Consider the following 24,973-nt stretch of genomic DNA (forward strand, 5'->3'; position numbering starts at 1 on the left):
AACCCATAGAGATGTGTTAATCCATTTCAACTATAAAAAGTGACAAAATTCTTGCTTATGCAGAACCTGGGAAAGAGGACAGCATTTGAAAATACCTAATGCGAAAAAAAAAAAAAGAAAGAAAATACCTAATGCGGATGTAGCGCATCCACCTGCAGCCCGAGACCTCCGGTAAGTTGGACGGTCCAGACAGGCTATGGGACCCCAGACTCAAGACGGGGCATACAAGAGAAGCCAGATTGTGGATGTAGAATACTCCAGGATGCGGGGCCCTGGCACGGTCCTGGGCTGCGAATCAGGGGATCCCTCCCTATGCGCGGTTTAGTGGGTTGTGTGTGCAACGGAGAGGCAGGATGCTTGTCGTTCTTGAGCTCTGGAACAGTAGACGGCCCCACCGTCCTTCTCCACAGTCTGGCTATTCTGAGCTGCGTGTGCCAGAAAGACGACTCCCACGCTTGCGCAGATTCCACCCATGCACAAGGCGCACGCGCAGGTTCCACTCCCTGAGCAGACTCCGCCCCTCGCTGGAGGCCACGCGCTCAGAAGCGGCGGGGCGGGCTCAGTGTCGGCCGCACATCATTCGATTCTGTCCATAGGCTAAAAAGTGGATCGTGGGCTCGGCCCACAGCCTATTGGACGGCACGGGAGCAGCACGGTCCGTGGGCCAATCATATGGCAGCGCGTGAGACTGTGGACGCCGGTCGGAGACCGGTGCTGGGCTGTGCAGCTTTGACTCCAGACTCTCTCGGCCATGGCTTCGGAAAAGCCTCAGGACCTGGTCGTCACCTGCACCGCGCCGGTCAACATCGCGGTTATCAAGTATTGTGAGTGTTGGAGTCAGGGGTCACCTCGGCTGGGACCGGGGTGTAGGGCTGGAGGCTGGACTTATCGCTACTGGAATCAGGACCCCCTGGTCTGGAGAGCGGAATCATCCTGGCTGGGATGGGAATTGATCGAGGCACAGGGTTGGATAGGAGGGTCACCACCGCCGGGATCGATGGGCACAGTGCTAGAGACGGGGGTTACTGCAACCAGGATTGGGGGTCCTGGGAGCTGGAGGCCGGGGCCCCTAGCTGCCAGGATCAATGGGCAAAGGGGTGTAGATGAGGATCACTGCTGCCGGGATTCAGGGTCCCAGGGCCGGAGGGAAAAAGCCCATGGTCCAGATCTGTAGTAACTGGTCCAGAGACGGCTGGAAAGGGGACTCAGGGCTGAAAGGGGCGTCACCACGACCGGAATCAACGGGCACTGGGCTGGAGCCGGGGATCATCGAAGCCAGGATAGGCGATCCCGGGGCTGGATATGGGGAGTATCATCACGACAGGGAAAGGGGACTCGGGGCTAGAGACGAGGGTCATGCGGCTGGGATTGGTTGTGCTCCGGGCTGGAGAAGGGCACACCACTGCGAATCTGGGATGGTGAAATTAAGGCTTTTCGCTGCTAGGGAGAGGCGGGACTCTCCTCGGACCAGTCTCATAAGCTATTTAATACACCTCAGGCCTGGCCTCTACTGTCACTCCTGAAGCTTTGGTGTTGACACGGGTGCTACCGCACCTCCTGTTGTGAGGAGCAGCCCTTTGCTCCTCCCCGGTCTCTGGTAACCCTCTAAACTAGGGCGGTATCGCAGGGAACAGCGCCCCCAACCCTAGCCTCTCACCTGCCCTTCTTCCTTCCTCCATGGTCATTTAGGACTGCTTCTGTAAGTGGATCCACAGAGCCTGTAGAGTCTTGAGTTTGGCTCAGTTCAGTCAGCATACTTCTCTGGAAGCTTATCCAGGTGGATGCAGCCGGGATTCATTGTCCCCCGTTGCTAGGCCCAATTCCACAGCATAAGCAACCCCAGGGGCTGTTACCGGTGAAGTTGTTACTTGTGTTTATGGGCAGATCTTTGTGTGAACGTTCATCCTTCAGATGAAGGAGGTCCTGGAATGCTTCCCGGAGAAAGGGTGTCAATTGTTCTTTATTGTGTTAAGGAACTGTGGGTTCCCTGGGGTGGCAGTGCCCGCATGTTTTCCCACCAGCAGTACACGGGCCATCTTGGTTTCCATGTTCTGGTGCCCATTCCAGAGGAGTCCCTATTTTTCACCTTAGTCTTTCTCACAGATACACCCACAGTTCCGTGTGGTTTTAGCCTTCAGTTCCCCGATGGCCAGTGGTATGGGCGATCCTTTCCTTGAGCCCATTGTACCCTACCTTCCTTGTCTTTTGTTTTGTTTTCTTGTTGTTGTTTTGTTTTATCAAGACAGGGTTTTCTCCCCGTAGCCCTGACTGTCCTGTGGCCTCGAACTCACAGAGATGCTCCTGCCTCTGCCTCCTGAGTGCCAGGATTGAAAGTGTGTGTTGATCTTGTGTTCTACAGTGTGGCTGAACACATTCTTTCCTTCTGAGAACTTCGGTAGGTTTTTTTGAGATTTTCTTTGTAGACAAACAAGCCTTTTGCCACTAGGAGTGACTTTCTTTATGTTTCCTTGCCTGATTCGTTGGAAGAACAATACTGTATCAGGTGAGAGGATGGGGCTGGTGGCAGTGGACTTTCTTGCCTTGGTCCATGAAAGTATCTTTACAGTTTGTAGACTAGCCTGGGCCCCATAACTAGACTCTGTCTTAAAAACAAAACAAAAAAAAAGTCCTTCATCCTTCCCATTTTTTTTTTCTGATAATTCTTCCCTAAAACACAAATGGTTGTGATTTTCTTTTCTGTTGGTAAGATCACATTATGTTACCCAGGTAGTGGTTGTGCATGCTTTTAATCCCAGCACTCAGGAGGCAGAGGCAGGCAGATCTCTGAGTTCTAGGCTAGGCTGGTCCACAAAACGAGTTCCAGGACAGCCAGGGCTATTACACAGAGAAACCCTGTCCCGACAAGAACAAAAGATCACATGATCCCAAGATTGGGCCTGTAGCTCAGTAGTATAGCACCTGCCTAGCATGTGTAAGATCCCCCAAACAAACAAAGAGGCCCTTGGGAGGAGTTGGAGGGGGGAATAGAGTGTGAAAATAATTAAGATACATTGTATACATGTATAAAATTTTCAAAGACTATATACAGATATTCCTTTTAAATGCATGCTATTTTTCTTCTGCATACTGCTGTGTGGGATGCTTTGCGGTTGGCTGCGGTTTGGATGTCAATCACGTTTCAGCTGGCTGGGTTTTCCCTCCATCTGTTCAGGTTCACCCCCACCCCTAGCTTTTGTTTCAGTTCCCGGCTCAGCTCCCAGGCTTTCATCTCCTTCTTAACCATCTCTTTGATGCTGTTTTCTTACTTTGTCCTGACCGCTGGCTTAGGCTGTCTCATGGCAGCAGTCTCTCTGACACGTCAGAGTTAGTGTCCTGTTATTTTCTCGGTTTGAGAACCTCCCTTTTGGTATGACAATTGATTTGGGGTGACATTGAATGGTTTTCTGCTGTGTTCTGAGACTCAAGTCCTGTTAAAACCTTTAGCTGGTGGAGGAGGGGTGCCGTCTCTTTTCTGGCAGATAGAGGGGTTCCACCCACATTGTATGGCCCTTGTTTCTGCTGGGGGCTCTGTAGAGTTCCTGCAGGGGCTGTGAAGCCTCCTCTGGAAACTCCCAGCAAGGCTGAAGAAGCACCTGTGCAGGCAGGCCTGTGGTGAAGTGCAGGCTGGCAGCTGTGATGAAAGGGCAGCCCGCCACACCTTCAGGGTGAAAAGGATGGTGCTTTCGTGTAGCCAGGCTCCCAGGGCTTTGGGAAGAGGGTGAGGCTGGAGCCACCTGTGGCAAAAATTTGTCTCAGCTGCTCTTCACCGGTCTCCTTGATGCTCAGCAAATGCTGCTGGCCTGAGACCAGTGGTCAGAAAGAAACCCAGATGGGGCACCCGAAGCCACGCACCCTAGCCATGCCTGGAGCCAAGGGCCCAGGGTCTTCCTTCCTCACTCAGGTACCTCATGCTGGCTTGTGTGGGACACCTGGACTTCGGGCTTAGGGCTAGGTCACCTGCTCCATCTTCCTAAGAGCAGCCCCATGACTCCAGGAGAGCTGCCTGTGGGCGGGTGTCTGTAGACAGTGAAAGATGGAAAAGGTTCACCTGCCCAGAGTTAGCCTTTTGTTACCTTCTGTGCGAACATCCCAGATTAACTGAGCATGTGTGGATGCTCAACAAAGACAATGCGACCACCAGCTAAGTGCTGTGAGTGTTGTCGGGTGGCGGTTCCTCTGGCTTTCTGGAGAGTTGACTGTGCCCGCGATGGGGCTTAGAGCGTTGGGCAGAGAGGGACCATTCTGATGGGTGCAGTCGGAGACATGGTCAGGAACTGGGCTCCTCCGGGTGCAGGAGGAGACCACTAGCCACATGTGCTACCTAGCAGATTTCCACAACTGTATCTGTGAAGTAAAAAAAAAAGAGAGAGATGGAAGAAGCATGAGGCAGAGGCAGGCTGGCCTCCGCCTGTGCGCTGGGAACCTGTGCTGAGTCTGCAGCCAGCCCAGAGGTGTCCTGAGGATGTGGCACAGCCTGGGCAGTGAGAACAGGATGGTGGTACGGGGGCTGCTACAGAGGGGCGGGGGCAACTTTTCGGAGTGCCAGTCGGGTGCCAGGAACTCACTGGCTTGGATTATTGTTGCAGGGGGGAAGCGCGATGAAGCACTGATCCTGCCCATCAACTCCTCTCTGAGTGTCACGCTGCACCAGGACCAGGTGACTGCACCGCACAGACACTGCGCTCTCATGGCTAGAATGGGGTGGCTTCTCGTGGGAACCATAGCCGGCCTGTGTCCTTCTAATTCCTTTTGGACTGCCCAGCACACAGTCCCCTCATCTCTTTATCCACGCACAAATTCCCAAAGCCACAGGGCTAGTTTTATACCTAAGATACTTTATTCAAGAGGGACCAGATGCCCACGGTCCTGCTGTGGGTGAGACAGACCCCGCACGGCGAAGGCCAGGCCAGTGTGGCCAGCCTGAGGGGCTTGCCAGGGTGGCCTCCCTGACCTTCCACGTGCTTGTCCCTGCCCAGGGGGACAGCCATACTAGCCGTAGGTAGGAAAGGCCTCGTGGGCAGAAAGGGATGCTGTGTGGGCACTGGTCCTCAGCCCCGGCCCTTGTTCTTCTCAGTTAAAAACCGTCACAACTGCCGCCATCAGCAAGGACTTCACAGAGGACCGCATCTGGCTGAATGGTCAAGAGGAGGATGTGGGGCAGCCACGACTCCAGGCCTGCCTGAGGGAGAGTAAGTTGGGATGACAGCCACTCCATGTGCCCTTGTGGATGCTGAGCGAGCATAGGAGAGGGGCTGGAGTTGGGGCATCCCAGGAGGGAGTCCGTGTGGGAGGTCTGGGCGTTACTGCCTCACAGATTTCAGCCATACTCCTCCCACTCCCGGCCGCAGGCAGATGAGGTGGGTCTGCCAAGTGGCACTGCCACTCACTGTACCCTCTCCCTGCAGTCCGCCGCCTGGCTCGGAAGCGGAGGAGCACAGGGGATGGGGACGCACTTCCCCTCAGCCTCAACTATAAGGTGCACGTGGCCTCAGAGAACAACTTCCCCACTGCTGCAGGCCTGGCATCGTCAGCAGCGGGCTACGCCTGCCTAGGTGAGTGCTCACAGGGACTGGGAGATCCAGGGCTCAGCTTTGTGGTAGTAGGGGTGGGGTCTCTGGCATGTCAGCACCCAGGGCTCCTATCCTGGGAGCTCCCTGTAAAAAGGCCCCGAGTTTGCCCTTTCCCATAATGCAATTGACCACCAGACCCTCTCTGCCCCTGTGTGAGGGCCCTCCAGCTCCCCAGTGACTCAAGCGACAGAAGCCACCTGAAGGTAGAAAATACCTGGAGGCGGAGGTAGGAGGATCTTGGCTCCCTTGAAAATTCCAAGATCTTGGCCCAGCTTCAGGCCCAGCTGCATTCTGGGTTGCTGACCCTATTGTCAAGAACTCTTTTTTTTTTTTTTACCCCCGCCAGTATCATCTTTGCTTTCTTGCCCTGGGTCACTGTAGGTGGCACCCCCATCCTTGGCACAGGCAGCCCTCACCTCTTAGCTCCAGGGGTGATAACTCCCTGGTCCAGATAGCTCCTGCATCATCCTGAATTGGAGGCATAGGTGAGCCAGTCCCGGACGCAAGGTCACCTTCTCAAGATGGCTAGACTCAGGGAAGACCCCTGCTGATGAGTGGCAAGCTTTCCTCACTATTCCTGCGATGCTATCTCCCCCAGAGCTGCCATTCTCTTCCTGGAGACACATTACATTACTCAGACTGTCACCTTGGTCCCTGTTCCTGGTGGCTTTCTGACTCCTACCCCTCCCTTTAGTGCTCCACATGGGTACAGCTCCTCAAAGAAGCCTTCCCCTCACCCCCAGTCCTGAGGTAGTTTACGAGGCTGACTACATTTCCAAACCCAATGCCAAGTGAAAGGACGTGGAGCTGGGAGATGCCAGCGCCCCAGCTCTGCTCCTCAGAATCTCATTTCCTATGCAGCGGGGAGCACCCAACAGAGCTGGTCTGGGTGGTACATTAGCCTTCACCCTTCCTCCGTGTCTCTTTCCTGTGCCTTCAGCCTATACCTTGGCCCGGGTCTACGGGGTTGAGGGGGACCTCTCCGAAGTGGCTCGGCGGGGCTCAGGCAGTGCGTGCCGCAGTCTTTATGGGGGCTTCGTGGAGTGGCAGATGGGGGAGCAGAGCGATGGAAAGGACAGCGTCGCCCGGCAGATAGCCCCAGAGTGGCACTGGCCCCAACTCCGAATCCTTATCCTTGTGGTAAGTGGATGGGCATGCAGCCAGTGGGAGAATGGCTGTTTAGCCAGGGCTGGGCTAAGAAAGAAAGAACTGTTATCTATCTGGGGTTCACCAGGATCCTAGGCTAGCAGGGGCTGGGGAACAGACCAAGGCTGCTAGTGGTAGGATCCGCGCTGGCTCGCACATGGCAGAGCTGTGCCCCTTCCCATGATGTGACTAGATCCAGACCCACATCACTCTTCCCTGACTAGGAGCCAAGGGTTGGTTTAGCAGAGGGCAGGGCTTATGCTGTGGGTCCCCTGTGGCCCAGGCCCAGTGCCATTTCTCATTCAGGTGAGTGCCCAGAAGAAGCAGACGGGCAGCACAGTGGGCATGCAGACCAGTGTGGAGACCAGTACCCTGCTCAAGGTAGGGCCTGCTGGGGCGGGCAGGGACCAGGGCCCGCTGGGGAGGGCAGGGACCAGGGCCCGCTGGGGAGGGCAGGGACCAGGGCCCGCTGGGGCGGACAGGGTCCAGAGCCCTACTAGGAGGGCAGAGACCAAAGTCCTGCTTGCTGGGGAGGGTGATGTGTGCTGCTCAAGATGGGGCTCTCCTGGTGGGCGGATGACTCTGGAGGTCCTGTGCCCAGATTTGCTGGCAGAGAGTGTTGTACCCACTCACCCGCTCGCTCCCCTTGCAGTTCCGGGCAGAGTCCATTGTGCCTGAGCGCATGAAGGAGATGACCCGCTGCATCCAAGAGCGGGACTTCCAGGCCTTTGCCCAGCTGACCATGAAGGACAGCAACCAGTTTCACGCCACCTGCCTCGATACCTTCCCGCCCATCTCCTACCTCAACGACACCTCCAGGCGCATCATCCAGCTAGTACACGGCTTTAACACACACCATGGGCAGACAAAGGTGACAGCTTGCAGGGCCTGTGGGGCAGATGCTAGGAGCATGAGCCGATGATGGGGACGTGGTATACATGGACAAAGGTTATGGAAGTGGGTGGGGCTGGGAGTGGCTCCAGGATGGGCCTCCAGATCATGGCAGACATGGCACAGACAAACTCCACCGTACAATTATGGTTCGTTCTGTGTTTTGTGTCTTCCCTAAAATACATTAGCTGTGTGACCTGCACAGGCTATAGCCTCGTCCTGAGCTCCAGGCAGAGGTGACTAACATAAGTGTGTTTCATTCATACCACTCCCTGGTTGGGAGGCATAGATGGGCCCAGTTCAACTTGGAAGACGCTATGTCCCCCGCAGGTCGAGGGTCAGTGCTAAGGGTGCTGAGTGAACAGCTGGGGATCTTTTGGATTCCAGGTGGCATACACCTTTGATGCGGGCCCCAATGCTGTGATCTTCACTCTGGATGACACTGTGGCTGAGTTCGTGGCAGCCGTGAGGCACAGCTTTCCCCCTGCAACAAACGGAGACAAGTGAGTGTGTGCCCCTCTTCCTTGCCTGGAGATGCCCAGAACAGTCTGCTAGGGGCCTGGAGCTCACAGTACTAAACCAGGAGATCTCAGGCACTGACTGGCCTCCTGCAGGGACTCAGCCACGCAGATGGCAGCACTGAAAGTCTCTCCTGATAGCCACACAGGTTGTGGGTGTGTGAACAAATACCATATTCCTACCCCTTAAGAAATGGGGTATTTCAGCTATAATGGTGACCCTCATCTATAATACGGGTGCTCAGGAGGTGAATTCAAAGCCAGCCTGAACTGTAGTATGAGACCCTATCTAAAAAAGAAAAAAGTTGGCTCTTCTTAATAATTTATCTTTTTATTTTTTGGAGAGAAATGATGTCTTGGAAGATCAGGGGCCTTCCCTCAGCAAAGACCAGCTTGTGTTTTATTTAAAATTTTTTTTTTTTTTTTGGTTTTTCGAGACAGGGTTTCTCTGTGGTTTTGGAGCCTGTCCTGGAACTAGCTCTTGTAGACCAGGCTGGTCTCGAACTCACAGAGATCCGCCTGCCTCTGCCTCCCGAGTGCTGGGATTAAAGGCGTACGCCACCACCGCCCGGCCTATTTAAAAATTTTTTAGGCTGAATGTTTTGCCTGTGTGAATGTCTGTACCCCATATGTGTGCAGTATCCCTGGAGGTCAGAAGAGGGCATCAGTCCCCTGGAATTGGAATTACAGATGATTGTCAGCTGCCATGTGGGTGCTGGGGCCCTAACCCCAGTCTTCTGCAAGAGCAACAAGTGTTCTTAACCACCGAGTCACTTCTTAGCCTAGAATTGAGTTTTTGTTGCTGTTGTTTAAAGATTTATTTATTTATTTATTTATTTATTTATTTATTATGCAGTGTTCTGCCTGCATGTATGCCTGCAGGCCAGAAGAGGGCACCAGATCTCATTATGGAGGGCTGTGAGCCACCACGTGCTTGCAGTAAATTGAACTCAGGACCTCTGGAAGAATAGCCAGTGCAGTTAACCTCTGAGCTACCTCTTAGCCCAGAATTGAGTTTTATTAGGAAATGCATCAGACATTCTGATGAGTATCTTAAGTATCTGATGTTTTGAAGCATAGGATTCAAACAAAGCTCCAGTTTCTTCCTTCTTGAACAGGTTTGAGCCTGTGCAGGTGGTCCCTGGTCTCTTCGTGGCACGGGTCTCTCTCCTGGGACCAGTCTGACTACCCTGTGCCACTTAGCAAAAGATGTAATTCATAGTGTTCTCATCATGCCTAAAAGAACCCTCCCACCCTTGGCCACTTCTCTCTGAACCTTAAATCACCCATCTGGGCCTCCCATGCACGGCCCCATGGACACACTTCTGCTTCTTTGCCCAGGTTCCTAAAAGGGCTGCCGGTGACACCTACTCTTCTCTCTGCTGAGCTGAAAGCTGCGCTGGCTATGGAGCCCAGCCCAGGTGCTGTCCAGTACATCATTGCCACTCAGGTGAGGCCCAGTTAATACACGGCAGGCCCTGCCTTATCTGCTGTGGGTGCCCAGGCTCCCTCCCTCCGCTGTCTCGGGCAAGAAGCAGAAGCCAACATCAGCCATGGCTCAGAGTCACCAGACCCTGGTTTGCTCATTTCCCCTCAGTGGTCATGTAGGGACAATCTGCATGCAGAGGAGGAGAGTGGGGGTGTTTGGGATGCAAAGGTTAGTAACTCGGGACCAAGAGAAGCCAGGCAGATAAAAAGTGGTCACTTTTGCCAGGCGGTGGCGCACGCCTTTAATCCCAGCACTCTGCCTGCCTCTGCAGGCAGATATCTGTGAGTTCGAGGCCAGCCTGGTCTACAAAGTGAGTTCCAAGACAGCCAGGACTGATACACAGAGAAACCCTGTCTCAAAAATAAATAAATAAATACAATCACTTTTATCACCAGCATAAGTAGGTGTTGAGGTTCCCAAGACAATGCCCTCAGGGTGTTCCCCACAAACAGGCCAGCATCCCTGTATCTCCTGACCCTGCCCTCAGAGAGCTCACTCTATAAATCCCTGCTTTCTATGCCAACCATGTGCTGAGGGCCACAGAGACCCGCCAGGATCTGGTCCAGCCAGGGTAAGGGACACCTAGCAGCTCAGGTGGCTTTTCATGGACAAACTGGTGTGGATTTATCAGGAAGGGACACCCTGTACCTCATCTAATCCTGTTTTAGAGTCGCTCGGTCTTGTGAAGTCCCTGGAGCAGTGGATAGTACCTGCCGCGTTGCCAGGGACTAGACACTGATTTCCTCCCCCAGGTCGGACCAGGGCCTCAGGTCCTAGACAACGCACACGCTCATCTGCTGGGCCCAGATGGCCTGCCACATCAGGACCGCTGACCTCGTGGCAGGAACACTGACCTCTTCCATGCCAATCCCTTGTGCTGCTGGAGAAAGGGTTGCTCACTGGGTCTGGGAGCTGGTGTGCTGACTGGCCATGCCTGTGGGGGTGCTTGATGGTAATGCCATGCTGGTGGGGGACATGGAGTGGTGATAAGCGCCTATCTAGGCAGCTGGGATGCGGGGGTCCCCAATCAAGTGCCTCACGTTCCCTGCGAGTTTCCGAAGGGCTCGCAGAAACACTCTGTGGACCTCCCTGTATTCCAGACAGCAGCTCATCAGGGAAGGGGAGTCTGTGTCTCCCATTGGAGAAGTCCCTAGAGCCTCAGAGAGCAGCTGAGCTTGGAGGACGCTGGCCAGAGAGCAGTGTCTCTGCTGAGCCTGGGGCTCCTAACTCAGGCTGCACCGCGGATGGAATATTTCTTTATAAAGACCAGTGACCCCTCCCCTTGAGGGCAGAGGCTGTTGAGCCCACAGGGAGGGGTCCCTTGTGGGTGTGGGTGCATCATGAAGGTGCAGGTGATGGACCTGATGACCCCGGGAATAAAGTGTGCTGCTGCTGCCTGCCTGCCTTGCCTGTGCTTTCTCTTTGTAAACCAATTTTCTCAGGTCCATGAGCTACAGCTGAGCGCTCAGGTTCCTACCAGCCATTGAGTGCCATCTTTATGTAGTGGAGAGGTGGGGCCCGAAGTAGGTACTTCTAGGATTGCCTCCCACTGCCACAAGCCACCCCAGCCACTGTGCCCTCCTGTGACAGTCTCCTGCCTCCTTGTCACCCTATGTCATACCCCAGCATACATGCTGCTGCTACTGCGGGCCAGAGCAATAGTGTTCAGTTGTCACTGACTTTCTGGGTTTTCCCAGCCTTACAAATCAAGTCCCCCTCCCTCCACGTAATCACGTGATCCAGGCCACACCTGCCCCGGCTCACAGTGGGTCGGAAATAGCCTCATTCTGCCTTTGATAAGCAAAGGAGCAGGCACACTGAAGTGACTTACTCCAGGGGTCCTAGGAGCTGGGGGGGTAACTGCCACAAGTGACCGGCAAGACCTAAGTAGGCGGGGCACATTCCAGCAAGGGGGAGGCTGTCCCACCCACGAAGGCGCAAAGGAGGCCTTAGGGCACAGCCCGAAGGGGCGGAGCCTGAGTTGGGGGCGGGCCGATCGGTGAAGACTTGTAGTGGGCTGCGGAGTTGGACCCGGCCGCTGCTTGTTCAGGGTCCTCACCATGGGGCAGATCGAGTGGGCCATGTGGGCCAACGAGCAGGCGCTGGCATCTGGCCTGAGTGAGTGAGGCGGGTTTCGGGCGGAGGGCCGGTCAGGACCCCTGGGGCGCCTCGGGAGAAGCTGGGTTCGGGCTGGCGCTGCGGACCTCCCTGCGCGGGCTGCTGGGGCCCAGGGGCTCAGAGCAGGCTGTGGCCGCTGCTGGCCTTGCCCTGCTGCCTGCTTTGCGACCCCGCCCTGAACCCTGCTCTGTCCGCGCTGGGACTTCGGAGGAGGAAGTTGCTTGTAGCTGGGGAAGAGGCTTTAGCCTGGTGGTTTCCCCGCCCGGTTAGGAAAACCCGCCGGAAGACCCTCTTCTGTGCATATAGCCCATTCCTGGAGTCGGGGCTCTGGTTTTGGGGGTCGCTAGGGCTCCGTTTTCTCCTGGAGGGGCTTGGGATAGGAGCTGATATCATCCTGGAGGAGCAGTCAGTTCCATCCCATAAGCAGAGTGTGTGCAGAAACTTTTTCACAAGAGTCGGTGCACCCCTCTGAGTGATCTTAGCCCAGGGCTAAGGTGCTGGACACTTGCTTTTGGTCAGAATGTCGCTTGTTGTGGCTCAAACAATCCGGATAGCCTGGGGGTCTGCCAAGGGGTAATGGGACTCCTGACTTCACTAGCCTGGGAAAGGAACCTAGTAAACCAGACCAGGGGCATCAGGCCTGAGACTTAAAGAAACTGCAGACGTGCCTCAAAGCCAAAGCTATCCAGGAAAGACCTGCAAGGCCAGGGGTGGGGACCCAGACGCACCTACACTCACTGGGGACCAATACCTAGGGAGGTGATGGAGAAATCTCCCCCAGGCCACATGGGAAGCTCGCTCCTGTGGTGGGAGCTTTGAAGCTGAAGCCCTTTGAGAGTGGTGGACCAGTCGGGACCCTTCTTCCTTTCTCTGCATTTTCCACCTGCCTGTCAGTGGTGGACTGTGTCCCTTGAACACTACAGGGACACAGCCCCGGTGGGAAGACCCAGGCTCTCCGGTGAATGCTAGCCACTCCTGTGAGTGCTACCATGTCCTGTCTGCCTGTGCTGTGTAAGGAAGACCTCTGCATACTGCCTCAGCTAACTGTCCACAGAGTCCAGGGTGACACAACTTTCCTGTGTCGTTTAGAGACAGTAGAGACGTCGCTGGCCCTGGCCACTTTCTCCCTCAAGTCGGACTTCCTCTTATTTTCCTTGTTTCTCGAAAGTCCAGCCACCTTGGGAGTGTTCTGGACAGTCTGGGTCCAACCCACAGGAACACACTTTCCTTTGTTTGTTTTACATTTTACTATATGTGTATGCATGTGTGTCTGTGTCTGGGCGTGGGAATAATTGCAGGTGGTCTGCAGGTGGTCACAGACAAAGCCTCGAAGAGGGTACTGGATCGCCTGGGGCTGGAGTTACAGGTGGTTCTGAACTGCTGATGTGGGTGCTAGGAACCGAACTCGGGTCCTCTGTAAGAGCTGTGGGCACTCTTAAACCACTGAGCCATCTCTCCCAGGTTGTTTGTTGGTTTGTTTTGCTTTTGAGACAGGGTTTCTCTGTGTAATAGCTCTGGTGTCCTGGAACTCACGCCATAGGCCAGGGTGACCTCCCAAGTACTAGGATGGAAGGCTTGCACCACCGCCGCCTGGGTGGTTTGGGTGGTCATTTCCTTTTCTGTTTTGAAATCACAGAAAATCCTCTGTTTCCCCACATAATCACCCGGCTCCATCTCAGAACCTCTTTCTGGCCGCTGGAGCCCCTGCTTCCTCCTGGGAGCGCTCCTGCCTACCTTGCCTTTTCTGCCTCTGAGTTTCCTGAATGTGCAACAGAGCTTTGTACAAGCTGCCGCCGCAGCCCCCAGAGCTGGCTGACACCTCTCTCCTCCCCCCTGGGCTCAGTGTCGCCAGCTCGGAGATGTTCAACCTCATGTAGCCTGATTCCCTGGGATCAGGACCTTCTGTTAAAGTGTGCCGCTGTCTTACCAGACCACAGGGCTTTGGTCTTTGGGTTATTTCAGAGTCCCTGGACACGGTTGTTGTTCTTGGTTGGGTTTAAGAATGAGTCCTTGGGCCGGGCGGTGGTGATGCACGCCTTTAATCCCAGCACTTGAGAGGAAGAGGCAGGTGGATCTCTGAATTTAAGGCCTACACAGGAGGTCTACACAGGAGGTCCAGGACAAGCTCCAAAGCCACATAGAGAAACCCTGTCTCAAAAAATCAAGAAAAAGAAAAAAGAATGTGTCCTTGTGTCTCCCTGGTGGATAGAGGGTGTCCCCTCCCACTAATGGTGACAGCAGAACAGGAGCTCAAAATGGACACGACACTCCAAGGGCTCGTGGATTACAGGCTGAGTAAATGTGTGACCGCAAGACCCTCCCCTCCGGCAGAGCACACCCTTAGTGCTGATCAGCAAAGCAGGAAAGTTAATATGTAGCTGAGATACAGGCAAAGCAGAAGAATGAACCAGTGTTCTCTGAAGGTTGGGAGAGGGGCCTGAAGGCTGCGGGTGCCCAGGACAATCCAGCCACTCTTCCTGAGGCTGTCCCAGGGTCTCTGTGCTGGAGAAGGCAGTAGTCACCACCCAAGCAAAACTCACACAGGACCTAAATCCTTGCAGCTGCCATGAGCTGTTGCTGCCAGGCGTCAGGTGGAAAACATCAGGAACAGGCAATACCCAAGATCTGGGCTGCCGGAGTGAGGTTGCCCTCAGCCACAGACGCAGAAGCTGGAGAACTCTGATCGGAGGGAGAAGCCCTCAGCGGGGCACACGGGCTGCTGTGGGATGCACGGCCTACGGGTGTGAGCTCACATTAGCTCACTGTTTGAGGAAGTGAGCCCTCTGAGGAGTCAGCACCCATGGGCACAGGGGTGCTGGTCCCACTGGAAGGCAGAAAAGTGTCCCTTGAATGCCAAAGGAGAGAAATGAACGGCCAGCTGGATTTGAGAGGGTGAATCCCCGCGCTGTCTACAGATGCACACAGATCGAATCTTGGCGCCGTGGACACCCTGAGGGTGCACAGTCCCGAAGAAGGAAGCAGAAGAAAGCTGGGAGGAACCACACCGATATGGGGATTTCTGCACAGAAGTTGTGTTATACGTTGTGCAGGAAGTGAACATGTGACACACTGAAGTTCCACAAGAGAGCGTCCATGGTGTGGGGGAAGGGCCTCTGGAGGCTGAGCAGACATTTCCCAGAAATGACTTTGGGCCTAAGAGAGCAAGAAGTCACTTTCAGAGCTAACGAAAACAAATCCCTTTTTTTTTTTTTTTTTTTTTTTTTGGTTTTTCGAGACAGGGTTTCTCTGTGGCTTTGGAGCCTGTCCTGGAACTAGCTTTTGTAGACCAGGCTGGTCTCGAACTCACAGAGATCCGCCTGCCACTGCCTTCCGAGTGCTGGGATTAAAGGCGTGCGCCATCATCGCCCGGCAAATCCCTTCTTTTTTAAAAAAATATTTATTTATTATGTATACAATCTTATGTCTGTATGTCTGAACTAGACCTCATTACAGATGGTTGTGAGCCACCATGTGGTTGCTGGGAATTGAACTCAGGACCTTTGGAAGAGCAGGCAATGCTCTTAACCACTGAGCCATCTCTCCAGCTCCCAACAAATCCCTTCTTGAACACATTGAAATTAGACAAGGAATAAAAACATGGGTTAATACCAGCTTATAGAGTTCTCAGATCAACCACACATACCAAAAGACAGTGTGTAATGATGTCATAGATGCCAGAAGACAGTTTGTAATGATGTCATAGTTGCCAGGAGAGAGTGTATAATGATGTCATAGATGCCAGGAGAGAGTGTTTAATGATGTCATAGATGCCAGGAGAGAGTGTATAATGATGTCATAGATGCCAGGAGACAGTGTGTAATGATGTCATAGGCACCAGGAGAGAGTGTTTATTAATGTCATAGGCATCAGAAAACAGTGTATAATGATGTCGTAGATGCCAGAAGACAATGTGTCATGATGTTGTAGGCTCCAGGAGACAGTGTAATGATGTCATAGGCACCAGAAGACAGGGTGTAATGATGTCCTAGGCGCCAGGAGACAGCGTGTAATGATGTCTTGGGTGCTGAGAAAAGGGTTACCCTCTCCCCTTGCACTATCCTGCTGAGTGTCAGCTAACAGAGTCTTGGTGCAAGGATGACTGACAGATGCACCTCAGCAAGAGGGAAGCTGAATCCGGAGAAGGACCAGCCCCAAAGAGAGAATGGGAACCACCAGATGAGTAACAAGTCAGGCAGTGAAAGTTCTCCCGTGGCTAGGAAGAATTTTGCAGTAAGTAGCCTTGAATATCTGGGAGAAATTATTTTCAAATATTAGGACAGGAACTAGAAAGACCTGGATGTGTGCATCTCAGTTGGAAACTACACATGACTACCTTTGAAAAATGCTTGCTAAAATTACTTGAAAAAAAAAAGTCTGAGTAAAACTTACTGCAAGCTTCTAGAATACAAAGAAAAAAGAAAGCACAGTTTTTGCTTCTTTTTTGAAATCTATGATCCTTCTGTCTTAGCTTCAAGAGTGTTGGGATAGCAGGTGTGGCCACACCTGGCTGAAGATGATACTTCGGAAGAGCAACCAGTGCTCTTTGACCCTGAGTATCCCTCGGGCCCTCATGGAATCAAGATCTTAAGTTTCTTAGGCTTAGTGTATCACTCATCTTTCTAAACCTACAGCAGGGTCCTGCCTTTTACTTATTTGTTTGTTTTGAGACAGGGTTTCAGGCTGGTTGCAAACTCACTGTGTAGCAAAAGATGATGACTTTGAATCCTGGCTTTCCTGCATCTACCTCCCAAGGGCTAGTATTCCAGGGTCTCATGCATCCCAGCGGATCCTGGAATGTACTGTGTATGTGAGGCTGGCCTTGAACTCATGGGCTTCCTGCCTCCACCTCCCAAGTGCTGGGGTTGCATACAAGCCCACCATGTCCGGTTTAAGCATTGCCAGGGCAGTTGGGCACCACCATGCTAAGACAGTAGGCACACAGAGGTAAAGTTCAACTTTGCCAGTTCTGCTTCTCCGTGGGTCCTGTCATCAGGATGAATCAGGCTTGGTGGCAAGTGTTGTTACTCGCTCCATCATCTTGCCAACCCCATAAAATATCTTAAATTCACTCTTACTACTGGTTAAAAAAAATAAAAACATAGCCACATCACCTTATCCGTCATAGCTATAGACTAGAAGCCTCCAAATATCCCAAAGACAGACAAATAAACCAGTAAATCATGGTTGATTCAGGGATTAGAGAAACAGTCAATTAAAAAAAAAAAGGTAAGAAAACAAAAAAATTATGCCAGGTGGTGGTGGCTAACACCTTTAATCCCAGCACTCAGAGGGAGAGGTGGGTGGGTTTCTGTGAGTTCTAGGCCAGACTGATCTACAGAGTGAGTTCCAGGCTAGCCAGGGCTACACAGAGAAACCCTGTCTTGAAAAAACAAAAGAAAACAAGAAGAAAAGTAAGCAGTGGGGTGTGGTGATCCATGCTGCAATGCAACCACAGGAAGAGGGAGCTCAGGAGTTCCAGACCAGCCAGCCTGTCTGGACTTTCTCAAAAACAACAACAGCAAAGGAAGAGTGAGCTGCTAATTATTTACAGAGCCCATCAGTTCAGCTTCACCTGAGCTAAAGACACAGACACAAGAGCTTGCTGAAATGAGGACGGTTGTCACGTGGTTCCGTGGGGGAGCTAAGCTTCACACTGTAATGTAGTCTTGAACGGGCTAGCTGGCTGGGATGACCGTGGGGCCATGCGATTGTGGCACAACCCTGTGCAGGTCTTTGGTTTTTTGTTTTTTTGGGGTGGAACCCCAAGTATGTGCAGATTTACAAAAGGACCAAGAAACACGCAGCTGAAAAGAAGGGGCAGTAACTGTCAGGCACACAGGTTGTAAGCACTAGACAACTACCCTGGAGCACAAGACTCCCACCAGCATGTTCAGCTCGCCCTGGCCACGTCACCGAGCGTCCTCTCTGCCTCCTGTGCACCCTACAATCCAGGCATTTCCTCCTGGGGCAGTGCCCTACGCCAGTGGGCAGAGAATTGGAGGAGGTCCTAGCCCAGGGGCAAGCTCAAGTTGGCGCACACCTGCAACAGGTGCCTCCTCTTAACCTTCTCCCTCCACCCTTAGTTCTCATCACAGGGGGCATCGTGGCCACAGCTGGGCGCTTCACACAGTGGTACTTCGGTGCCTACTCTATGTATCCTTCTACTGGGGACCAGGACGGTGTGGTGATGCCGGTGCTTCCCGGGCTAGCGGTTCTACAACTGTCCTGTTTGGCCACAGCCTCAAGAAGCAGAACCGGCTCTGTCTGCAGTTTTAGAAGCCAAGACAGCTTGCCAAAGGACACAGAATGGGTTCAGGCAGACGTGGAGCTGAGTTAGAGTCTCCTGCCTCCTCCTTACCTTGTTAGATAATGGGCCCTCTGGCCAGAACCTGAGAACAGACGAGGAGGATGGGGGATGGGCCAGCGACTGTGCCTCCATTTACCTGAAGTGCACGCTAGCTTAGGGCAAGCACAGCTTTCCTTAACACTGCCTCAGTGCTGCAGGTGTGCTCATTTGTCTGCTGGAGTACCCTCGAGGGAAGAGGAAAAAGGGCTCCACCATGGAGCGGTGGTAAGTCATCCCCACCTGAGTGGCCTGGGCCTGGCTTGTCGGGAGCTTCCAGCCCGATGCCTGCCCAGCTACTAGGTCCATGTGACCAGGAGGAAAAGGACCCAGGACCCTGGAAGGGGATGGATAGGGAGGGACAAGGGTCCTGATTGTGACTGGTGCTGACCCCCTGACCTCTGTCCTCCCTCTATATCTAGTGGACAGAAGTACCTGACCGCTATGGTAAAGCTGTTCGGGCCCCTCACGAGGAATTACTACGTCCGGGCTGTCCTCCACTTCCTGTGAGTCCCCCGCCAATGCCCTGGTAACAGGAGACTGGAAGGAAGCACCCCATGGTTCTGTAGCCTGGATGGGAGATATGGCTCAGCCATGCCCCTTCCTCATTGATGTTTACCCAGACAGAAAAGTCCAGCTTTTAGAGAGGGCAGAAGGTCCCAAACCTGCATCCATCAGCTGTCCTGCGGTGCACACCGAACCCAGTAGCTGAATTGCAGTTGGGCACTGGGTGGTTTTCTGTGGGTCTGTTACACCTGCCATTTTTCATGGTCTTTGCTAAGCCTGGACTGGAACACACCTATGACACCACACCCCAGCTTAGGCCTTTTCCCCAACACTGTTGCTGGGCCTTGAATCACTGCAGAGAACATTTTATGACAAGCTGGACCTGGGCAGAGCTGGCCTCTGCTTAGTCTAGGGCCCTGGGGATGATATCTCCCTTTGAGACCTTATGGCCAAGAGCTGAAGATTCCCCCTGACTGTTGTCTCTCCTCTTCCTTCTGTTACCCCTCCAGGCTTTCAGTGCCTGCAGGCTTCCTGCTAGCCACTATCTTGGGGACTGTCTGCTTGGTCATTGCCAGTGTGATCTACCTGCTGGTAAGTGGCTGCCCTCTATAGTAAAGCCTCCTCCACTTCACCCTCCATCCCCATCCCCCACTCCCATGTCCCTGGTGTTCTTGGCCCTCAGGTCAGCTTCCTTGCTCACAGCAGCTTTGGTTAATGCACATCCAGTGTATATTGGATACTTCCTGTTGAGGCTGCATTGTAGCTCTGTCCAGCAGGTGGATAAAGACAACGCAGAGAGGCCGCCGTGTGGCCGGCCCAGGTCCTACCTCCCAACCTCAGTGTGGGCCCTTTGCTTATCAAAGCCTGCCTGAGTTTGGGGCTGTGTCAGGTACACTTCCCAGGGATTCAACACACAGAAGCATTTCTCTATCTGCCTGTTATCTATGTATGTATGCATACATGTATGTATGTATGTATTTATGCATCTATCTATCTATCTATCTATCTATCATCTACCTATTTATTTTGAGAGAAAGAGAGGGTTTCATATAGCCAGCTGGTCTCAAACTTGCCGCATAGTTGAGGATGACCTTGAAAACCTAATCCTCTTGCTTGTACCTCCTAATGCTGGATGACAGGTGTGTATTCTTCACTTAACATAGCTTGTGTTCATTAAAAGTCTCTCCCCCCTTTTTGAGATCATATAGATATCTTTCTAATTCTTTTCTGCCAACTTCATTCTTCTTTGTAGAATGTTCTAGCTTGTTGGTTGGAATGTGTAGCCCCCAGGTGTTAGAAGGTGTAGCACAGGTGTTAGAAGATGTGGTCACAGGTGTTAGAAGGTGTAGCCACAAGTGTTTGTGTGCTGCAGTTTCCATCTCTCAAGCATTATGGGATACTATATTTATTGCTTTTGGTTTTGTTTTGTTTTGTCTTTCGAGACAGGGTTTCTTTGTGTAGCCCTGACTGTCCTGGACTTGCTCTGTAGACCATCCTGGCCTCGAACTCACAGAGATCCGCCTGCCTCTGCCTCCTGAATACTAGGATTAAAGGTGTGCGCCACCACTGCCTGTGGGATACTGAATTTAAGTGCACATTCCCACACTGGAGCAGCTGCTGCGGAAGCGCATGCAGGGTGGGGGACTGCAGCGCTGTTTAAGCAAGTACTCTGCTTGTGTTCTTTAGCACCCAGCACTACCTGCTTCCTACAGAGTGCTTGACACCCTTGGGGAGGCCTTAGCGCACGCGGGTATCTCTTGGAGGGGACCTGGGAGCCGTGTGGGTCATGGAATTTGTACCTGGAAGTGTTTCTGGGAGTGTTCTGTATGCTCCCTCCACTGCAGGAACCTCCTGGCATGGCCACATAACTTGGTGTCAGGCAGTTCCAGACCCTCACTGTGTGACCTTGGGTCAGTCAGTTAATATAGTCATTCCCATTCTGCTTAGGGATTAAGACCCATGTCCACTTAAAGTCCCTGTGACAGCCAGCAGCTTGAAGCACAACACTGTCTCTCTCTGCCCCTCAGGCAGCCATCCGGGGTGAGCAATGGACCCCCATTGAGCCCAAGCCCAAGGAGCGGCCCCAGGTCGGAGGCACCATCAAGCAGCCGCCCACCAACCCCCCACCCCGGCCACCAGTGGAGGTCCGCAAGAAGCCAAGTGTGGGTGAGGAGGAGGCGGGCACAGCTGGAGGCCCCCAGGTCAACCCAATTCCAGTGACAGATGAGGTGGTTTGACCTTGCGTGGCTGTCTGCAGCTCCTGCCTGAGTGTTCCCGGAGGTGCCACCAGGAGGCGGTGATGCCTCCTACTGTAATAAACAGTGAAAAGCTGGTGTGGACAGGTGGTTCTTCCTGTGATGGTGGGACGGGGGTGGCGGCTGGCACCAGATCTGACATGCACCCCGTCCTGTCTGGCAACCTGAAAGCCTGTCAGGGAAGGCCTGACAACTTCCCAGTGGACCCTGAGTGAGTTCATGCTTACATGTGGGACCCTGAGCCTAGTCCTGGTCTTCCCATAGTGCGAGCCATTAGCTCCCAGGCCCCTTCACCCAAGGCACCCAACGGGTCCAGAGTCCGGACTACCATCCTGGTGGCTCCTGGCTCTAGGGTGGAGTCTAAGTCTCCAATTTGGCCTCACAGCCCTGGGTCTCTACTAGGGAGGGACCTGGCAGGGTTATGCTGGGAAGGCCTGTTATGGAAATGACTGCCTGACTATCTTGATGCAGAGGGGTGTTCCTGGGGATTAACTTCAGGTGGGGATGTCTCCCCAAATGTCCAAAGGAATAATAAAGAGTGGGGAGCACAATGTGAGTGTGAGGAAAAGCCTATCCCTGCCCAGGGCAGAAGCGGCCTCCTGTAGGGTGGTGGAGACCCAGGCCTAACAGCTGTACATGTTGAAGTCCCCCTCCCCCAGCAGCATCTTCTCAATACGCACACCTTAGGAAAGGAAGCTGGGGCTTTAGTAGCCTCTGAGCACCACTGGGTGGACAGGGCCAGGAGGGAGGAAAAGTAGACTTGCAGGAATAAGTAAAGGAATCGCTGAACATGTCCCTTTAATAACAGTTAAAATAAATAATTGTTTAAAAACAGCTAGCAGAGCTGCATTGGGCAGAACCAGGACTCTGGGGTAACATAGAGCCGGTCCCTCATCTCCCCGCCTGTCACTGTTGCTAGAGGTTCAAGGAGAGGAAGCCGGTTCCTTCAGGAACCCCACCCTCTCTTTTGAGGTGGTTTCACTATCCCTGAAACTGATTATGTACACCAGGCTGTCTGAGAATTTGAGGCAACTTTCCAGCCTCTCTGGAGGCTGGGACTCCAGCTGTGCCCCATACCACGCCCAGCTCTCCGCTTTGGAAACAGGCTTAGCTAAAGCTGAAGAGTCTCTGGGAATGATCCTTCCAGACAGGGGCTTACCTGACCTCTCCAGTCCTGAGACCAGCTGCCTGCATCTGGGCACTGGTCAGAGATCACTGGGCAAGCCTGGGTATGGCCTCTGCTGCACTTCTGAGTCAATAAATAAACAATAAATACACATAAACAGAAGGGCATCCTCTGTGGGGGTGCCTGGGACGTCTGGCCCAGAAAAAGCCCGGTTGAACGACGGTGGGGCCTCAGCAGAAGTCATCACTGTGCAGACCTGGGAAGAACACAGGTGCAACCAACAGGCACTCTGATGAACTCGGTGTGGAAGGCGAAGGATCCTGGTGTAGGATCTGAGGCACCGTCTTGCGAGCAGGGCTGCCGCCGCAGCACCAGCAGACTCTGCAGCAGCTGCACAGAGTTCAGGGCGGCTGTCTCCCGGCCCGTCTTGGCGTTGATGCAGCCACGACACAGACATTCTGCCACCGCCAGCTTTTGTGGGAAGCGGTTCTGGTCTGTGTCAATGCTGTGGGGACAGGAGCAGTGAGAATACTCAGCTCTGGTCCTACCTAGAACTAATCTAAGCTCTCGCAAGCAGCGTGGTGGGTACGGCACCCCTTCCCTGCCCCTTGGAGTTCCACCCTCTTGTGGCTGCACCACTTGATGTGGAACGGGCAATCTAAGAGTTCAGGATTCGAACATCACGGACAGAAAGGTAAGGCACCGAGAAGGTTGGCATTCAGTTGGTGCTCAATCAATGGTGTTGCCTACATTTAACCCCTGGCCTTTGAGAACACAGAACCAGGGCCTTTAATGGGGGTCCTGTGATGGAGGAGGGTCATCTGTCTATATGTTGCTTTCATTGGTTAATTAATAAAGAAACTGCTTAGCCTGATAGGTCAGAAAATTAGGTGGGTGGAGTAGACAGAACAGAATGCTGGGAAGAAAGGAAGTGAGGCAGACGTGATGCCCCTCCTCTCCAGGCAGACGCCGAGGAGCCAGCCACCAGATCAGACATGCTGAATCTTTCCTGGTAAGTCACCACTTTGTTGTGCTGTACAGATTATTAGAAATGGGTTAAGCAAGATGTGAGAATTAGCCTATAAGAGGCTGAAACTAATGGGCCAGGCAGTGTTTAAATGAATACAATTTGTGTGTTGTTATTTCGGGTGTAAAGCTAACCATGCGGGAACCGGGAGGGACGAAAAGCAGGCCTGCTTGCCTCCTCACTACAGTCCTGGTCTCACTTGGCCCAAGCGACAGCTTCTTAGGGGAATGTGTCTTTAAAGGTTGGGGTGAGCACACCTATTGCGCAGGTGAGAAACTAAGGCTCCAGAGTGGGAATAAAGTCACCCCCCCATCCCACCCGTGGGGACCCCCGATCAATCTCACCGATATTTCCATGGTGAGATGGAGCGCTGGTGGGTGTCAGCTTCCAGCACCTCCTCTGGCCGCAGCACGGGGCACTGTGTTCCAGCTAGAGGTCTTTCATGCTGTCTCCTGTGGCCTGTGGCCTCCAGAGTGGACACCAGGGCTACAGGGAGGGCCTGCTCCCACCTGGCACTTCGGGTTAGCAGGTGTGGGGGAGCCTGGCCACGAGACAGCTCCTCAGCAGAGTAGCACCTCAGGGTCCCATGGCTTCGGGGGTTCCCCCAGAATGGGAGGTCTTGGTGGGTCATCCCAGAAGGCAACCAGGCTAGAAGCAGGAGACGCTGGGGAACAGGCAGGTGTATGGTTAGGGGTAGCCCAGAGAACACCACATTTCCTCCAAATCTTGCAGGTTCTCACAGAAAAGATAGGGTTTAGACTTTCTTCTGTAAGTGGGGAAATACGCTTCGCCTAAAGCCATCCCAGCACACCCAGGCTTAGACAGAAGCCCCCATCATCCACCCTTCTGGGATAGGCTGTCCTTAGGAGGCTGGGAAAGGTGCCAGGCTCACCATCACAGTGCCAATGACAGTAGCCATGGCAGCAGACATGGAGCAGGCCTCACACCTGGCGATGGTCCCAATGCTGCACCTGGTGGAGACCGGCTGTGTGCTTCTTTATACCTGGGGCCACACCTGGGGAAACTCCAGCACTCTGCTTCCTCCTCTGGGTCTGTCCCTATGCATCACACAGTTGTCCAGTAGGTCCTGAGAACAGCCGCTGGGCCCAGCTCGGCCACGCCCGCTGCGTCACAGACACTTAGGATTCTTTTCGAGGCACCCTCTCTACCCAAAGGGACCCTACCCAGTGGAATGCCCGTGAAAAGCGAGGGGCCCTGGCTGATGGGGCAGAGGGGTTTCAGCTGAGCTGCTCTCAGCAGCTTGCTGCTTTGACTTGTGCCCTTTTTGCTGTTCGTGGTTGGCACTGGGGTCTTACATGTTACTTCCTGCCATGGGTCCTTGAGGTTCAGTCTCTGGACCTGTGGATGGGCACTGGGGTTGTGCTTCTTGCCTACGGTGGTCATCATGAGCCCCTTCCCTGTATAGTCAGGAGAGATGCTAGCTGGGGAATGCCCTTAGGTCTTAGTGAGGGTCCTACAGGTTTTTAATTTTTTTTTTGTTTTGTTTTTCGAGATAGGATTTCTCTGTAGCTTTGGTGCCCGTCCCGGAACTAGCTCTTGTAGACCAGGCTGGCCTCGAACTCCCAGAGATCCGCCTGTCTCTGCCTCCCGAGTGCTGGAATTAAAGGCGTGCGCCACCACCGCCCAGCTTAGGTTTTTATTCTTTTTTTTGGATTTTTGAGACAGGTTTCTCCGTAGCTTTTGGTTCCTGTCCTGGAACTAGCTCTTCTAGACCAGGCTGGCCTCGAACTCACAGAGATCCACCTGCCTCTGCCTCCCGACTGCTGGGATTAAAGGCATGCGCCACCACCGCCCAGCTTAGGTTTCTAATTTTTAAAAAACTTTGAGGATGAATGTTTTGTCTGCATGTGTGCCTGGTGCCCATGAAGGCCAGAAGAGGGCCTTGGATCTCCTGGAACTGGAGTTATGGCTGGTTATGAACCATCATGTGGGTGCTGGGAACAGAACCTGGATCTTTTGCAA

At 53.4% G+C, this 24,973-nt stretch overlaps 3 protein-coding genes across 3 annotated transcripts; 2 read left to right on the forward strand and 1 right to left on the reverse strand.

The window, feature by feature from the left end:
• Window positions 1–672: 672 nt before the first annotated feature.
• Mvd (mevalonate diphosphate decarboxylase) lies at window positions 673–11,008 on the forward strand. The gene is made up of 10 exons (XM_041650347.1): window positions 673–824; window positions 4,587–4,657; window positions 5,075–5,189; window positions 5,406–5,552; window positions 6,511–6,710; window positions 7,023–7,097; window positions 7,369–7,587; window positions 7,995–8,110; window positions 9,467–9,575; window positions 10,367–11,008. The coding sequence occupies exons 1-10, from the start codon at window positions 752–754 to the stop codon at window positions 10,445–10,447; spliced, it is 1,206 nt and encodes a 401-aa protein (XP_041506281.1). The 5' UTR covers window positions 673–751; the 3' UTR covers window positions 10,448–11,008.
• Window positions 11,009–11,575: 567 nt separating this feature from the next.
• Window positions 11,576–20,915, forward strand: LOC121447375 (cytochrome b-245 light chain). Its single transcript, XM_041650570.1, has 6 exons — window positions 11,576–11,732; window positions 17,816–17,885; window positions 18,229–18,303; window positions 18,498–18,581; window positions 19,092–19,173; window positions 20,610–20,915. Exons 1-6 carry the CDS (start codon window positions 11,675–11,677, stop codon window positions 20,817–20,819), a joined length of 579 nt encoding a protein of 192 aa, XP_041506504.1. The 5' UTR covers window positions 11,576–11,674; the 3' UTR covers window positions 20,820–20,915.
• A 1,288-nt stretch (window positions 20,916–22,203) lies between these two features.
• On the reverse strand, window positions 22,204–23,636 carry Il17c (interleukin 17C). The gene is made up of 2 exons (XM_041649492.1): window positions 23,335–23,636; window positions 22,204–22,468 (listed from the first exon to the last, which is right to left on the reverse strand). The coding sequence occupies exons 1-2, from the start codon at window positions 23,619–23,621 to the stop codon at window positions 22,207–22,209; spliced, it is 549 nt and encodes a 182-aa protein (XP_041505426.1). The 5' UTR covers window positions 23,622–23,636; the 3' UTR covers window positions 22,204–22,206.
• Window positions 23,637–24,973: the final 1,337 nt, after the last annotated feature.

Source organism: Microtus oregoni, unplaced genomic scaffold (genome assembly GCF_018167655.1).
Source record: "Microtus oregoni isolate MIOR12 unplaced genomic scaffold, Mior012 000004F_ref0000308, whole genome shotgun sequence".
NCBI lineage: Eukaryota > Metazoa > Chordata > Mammalia > Rodentia > Cricetidae > Microtus > Microtus oregoni.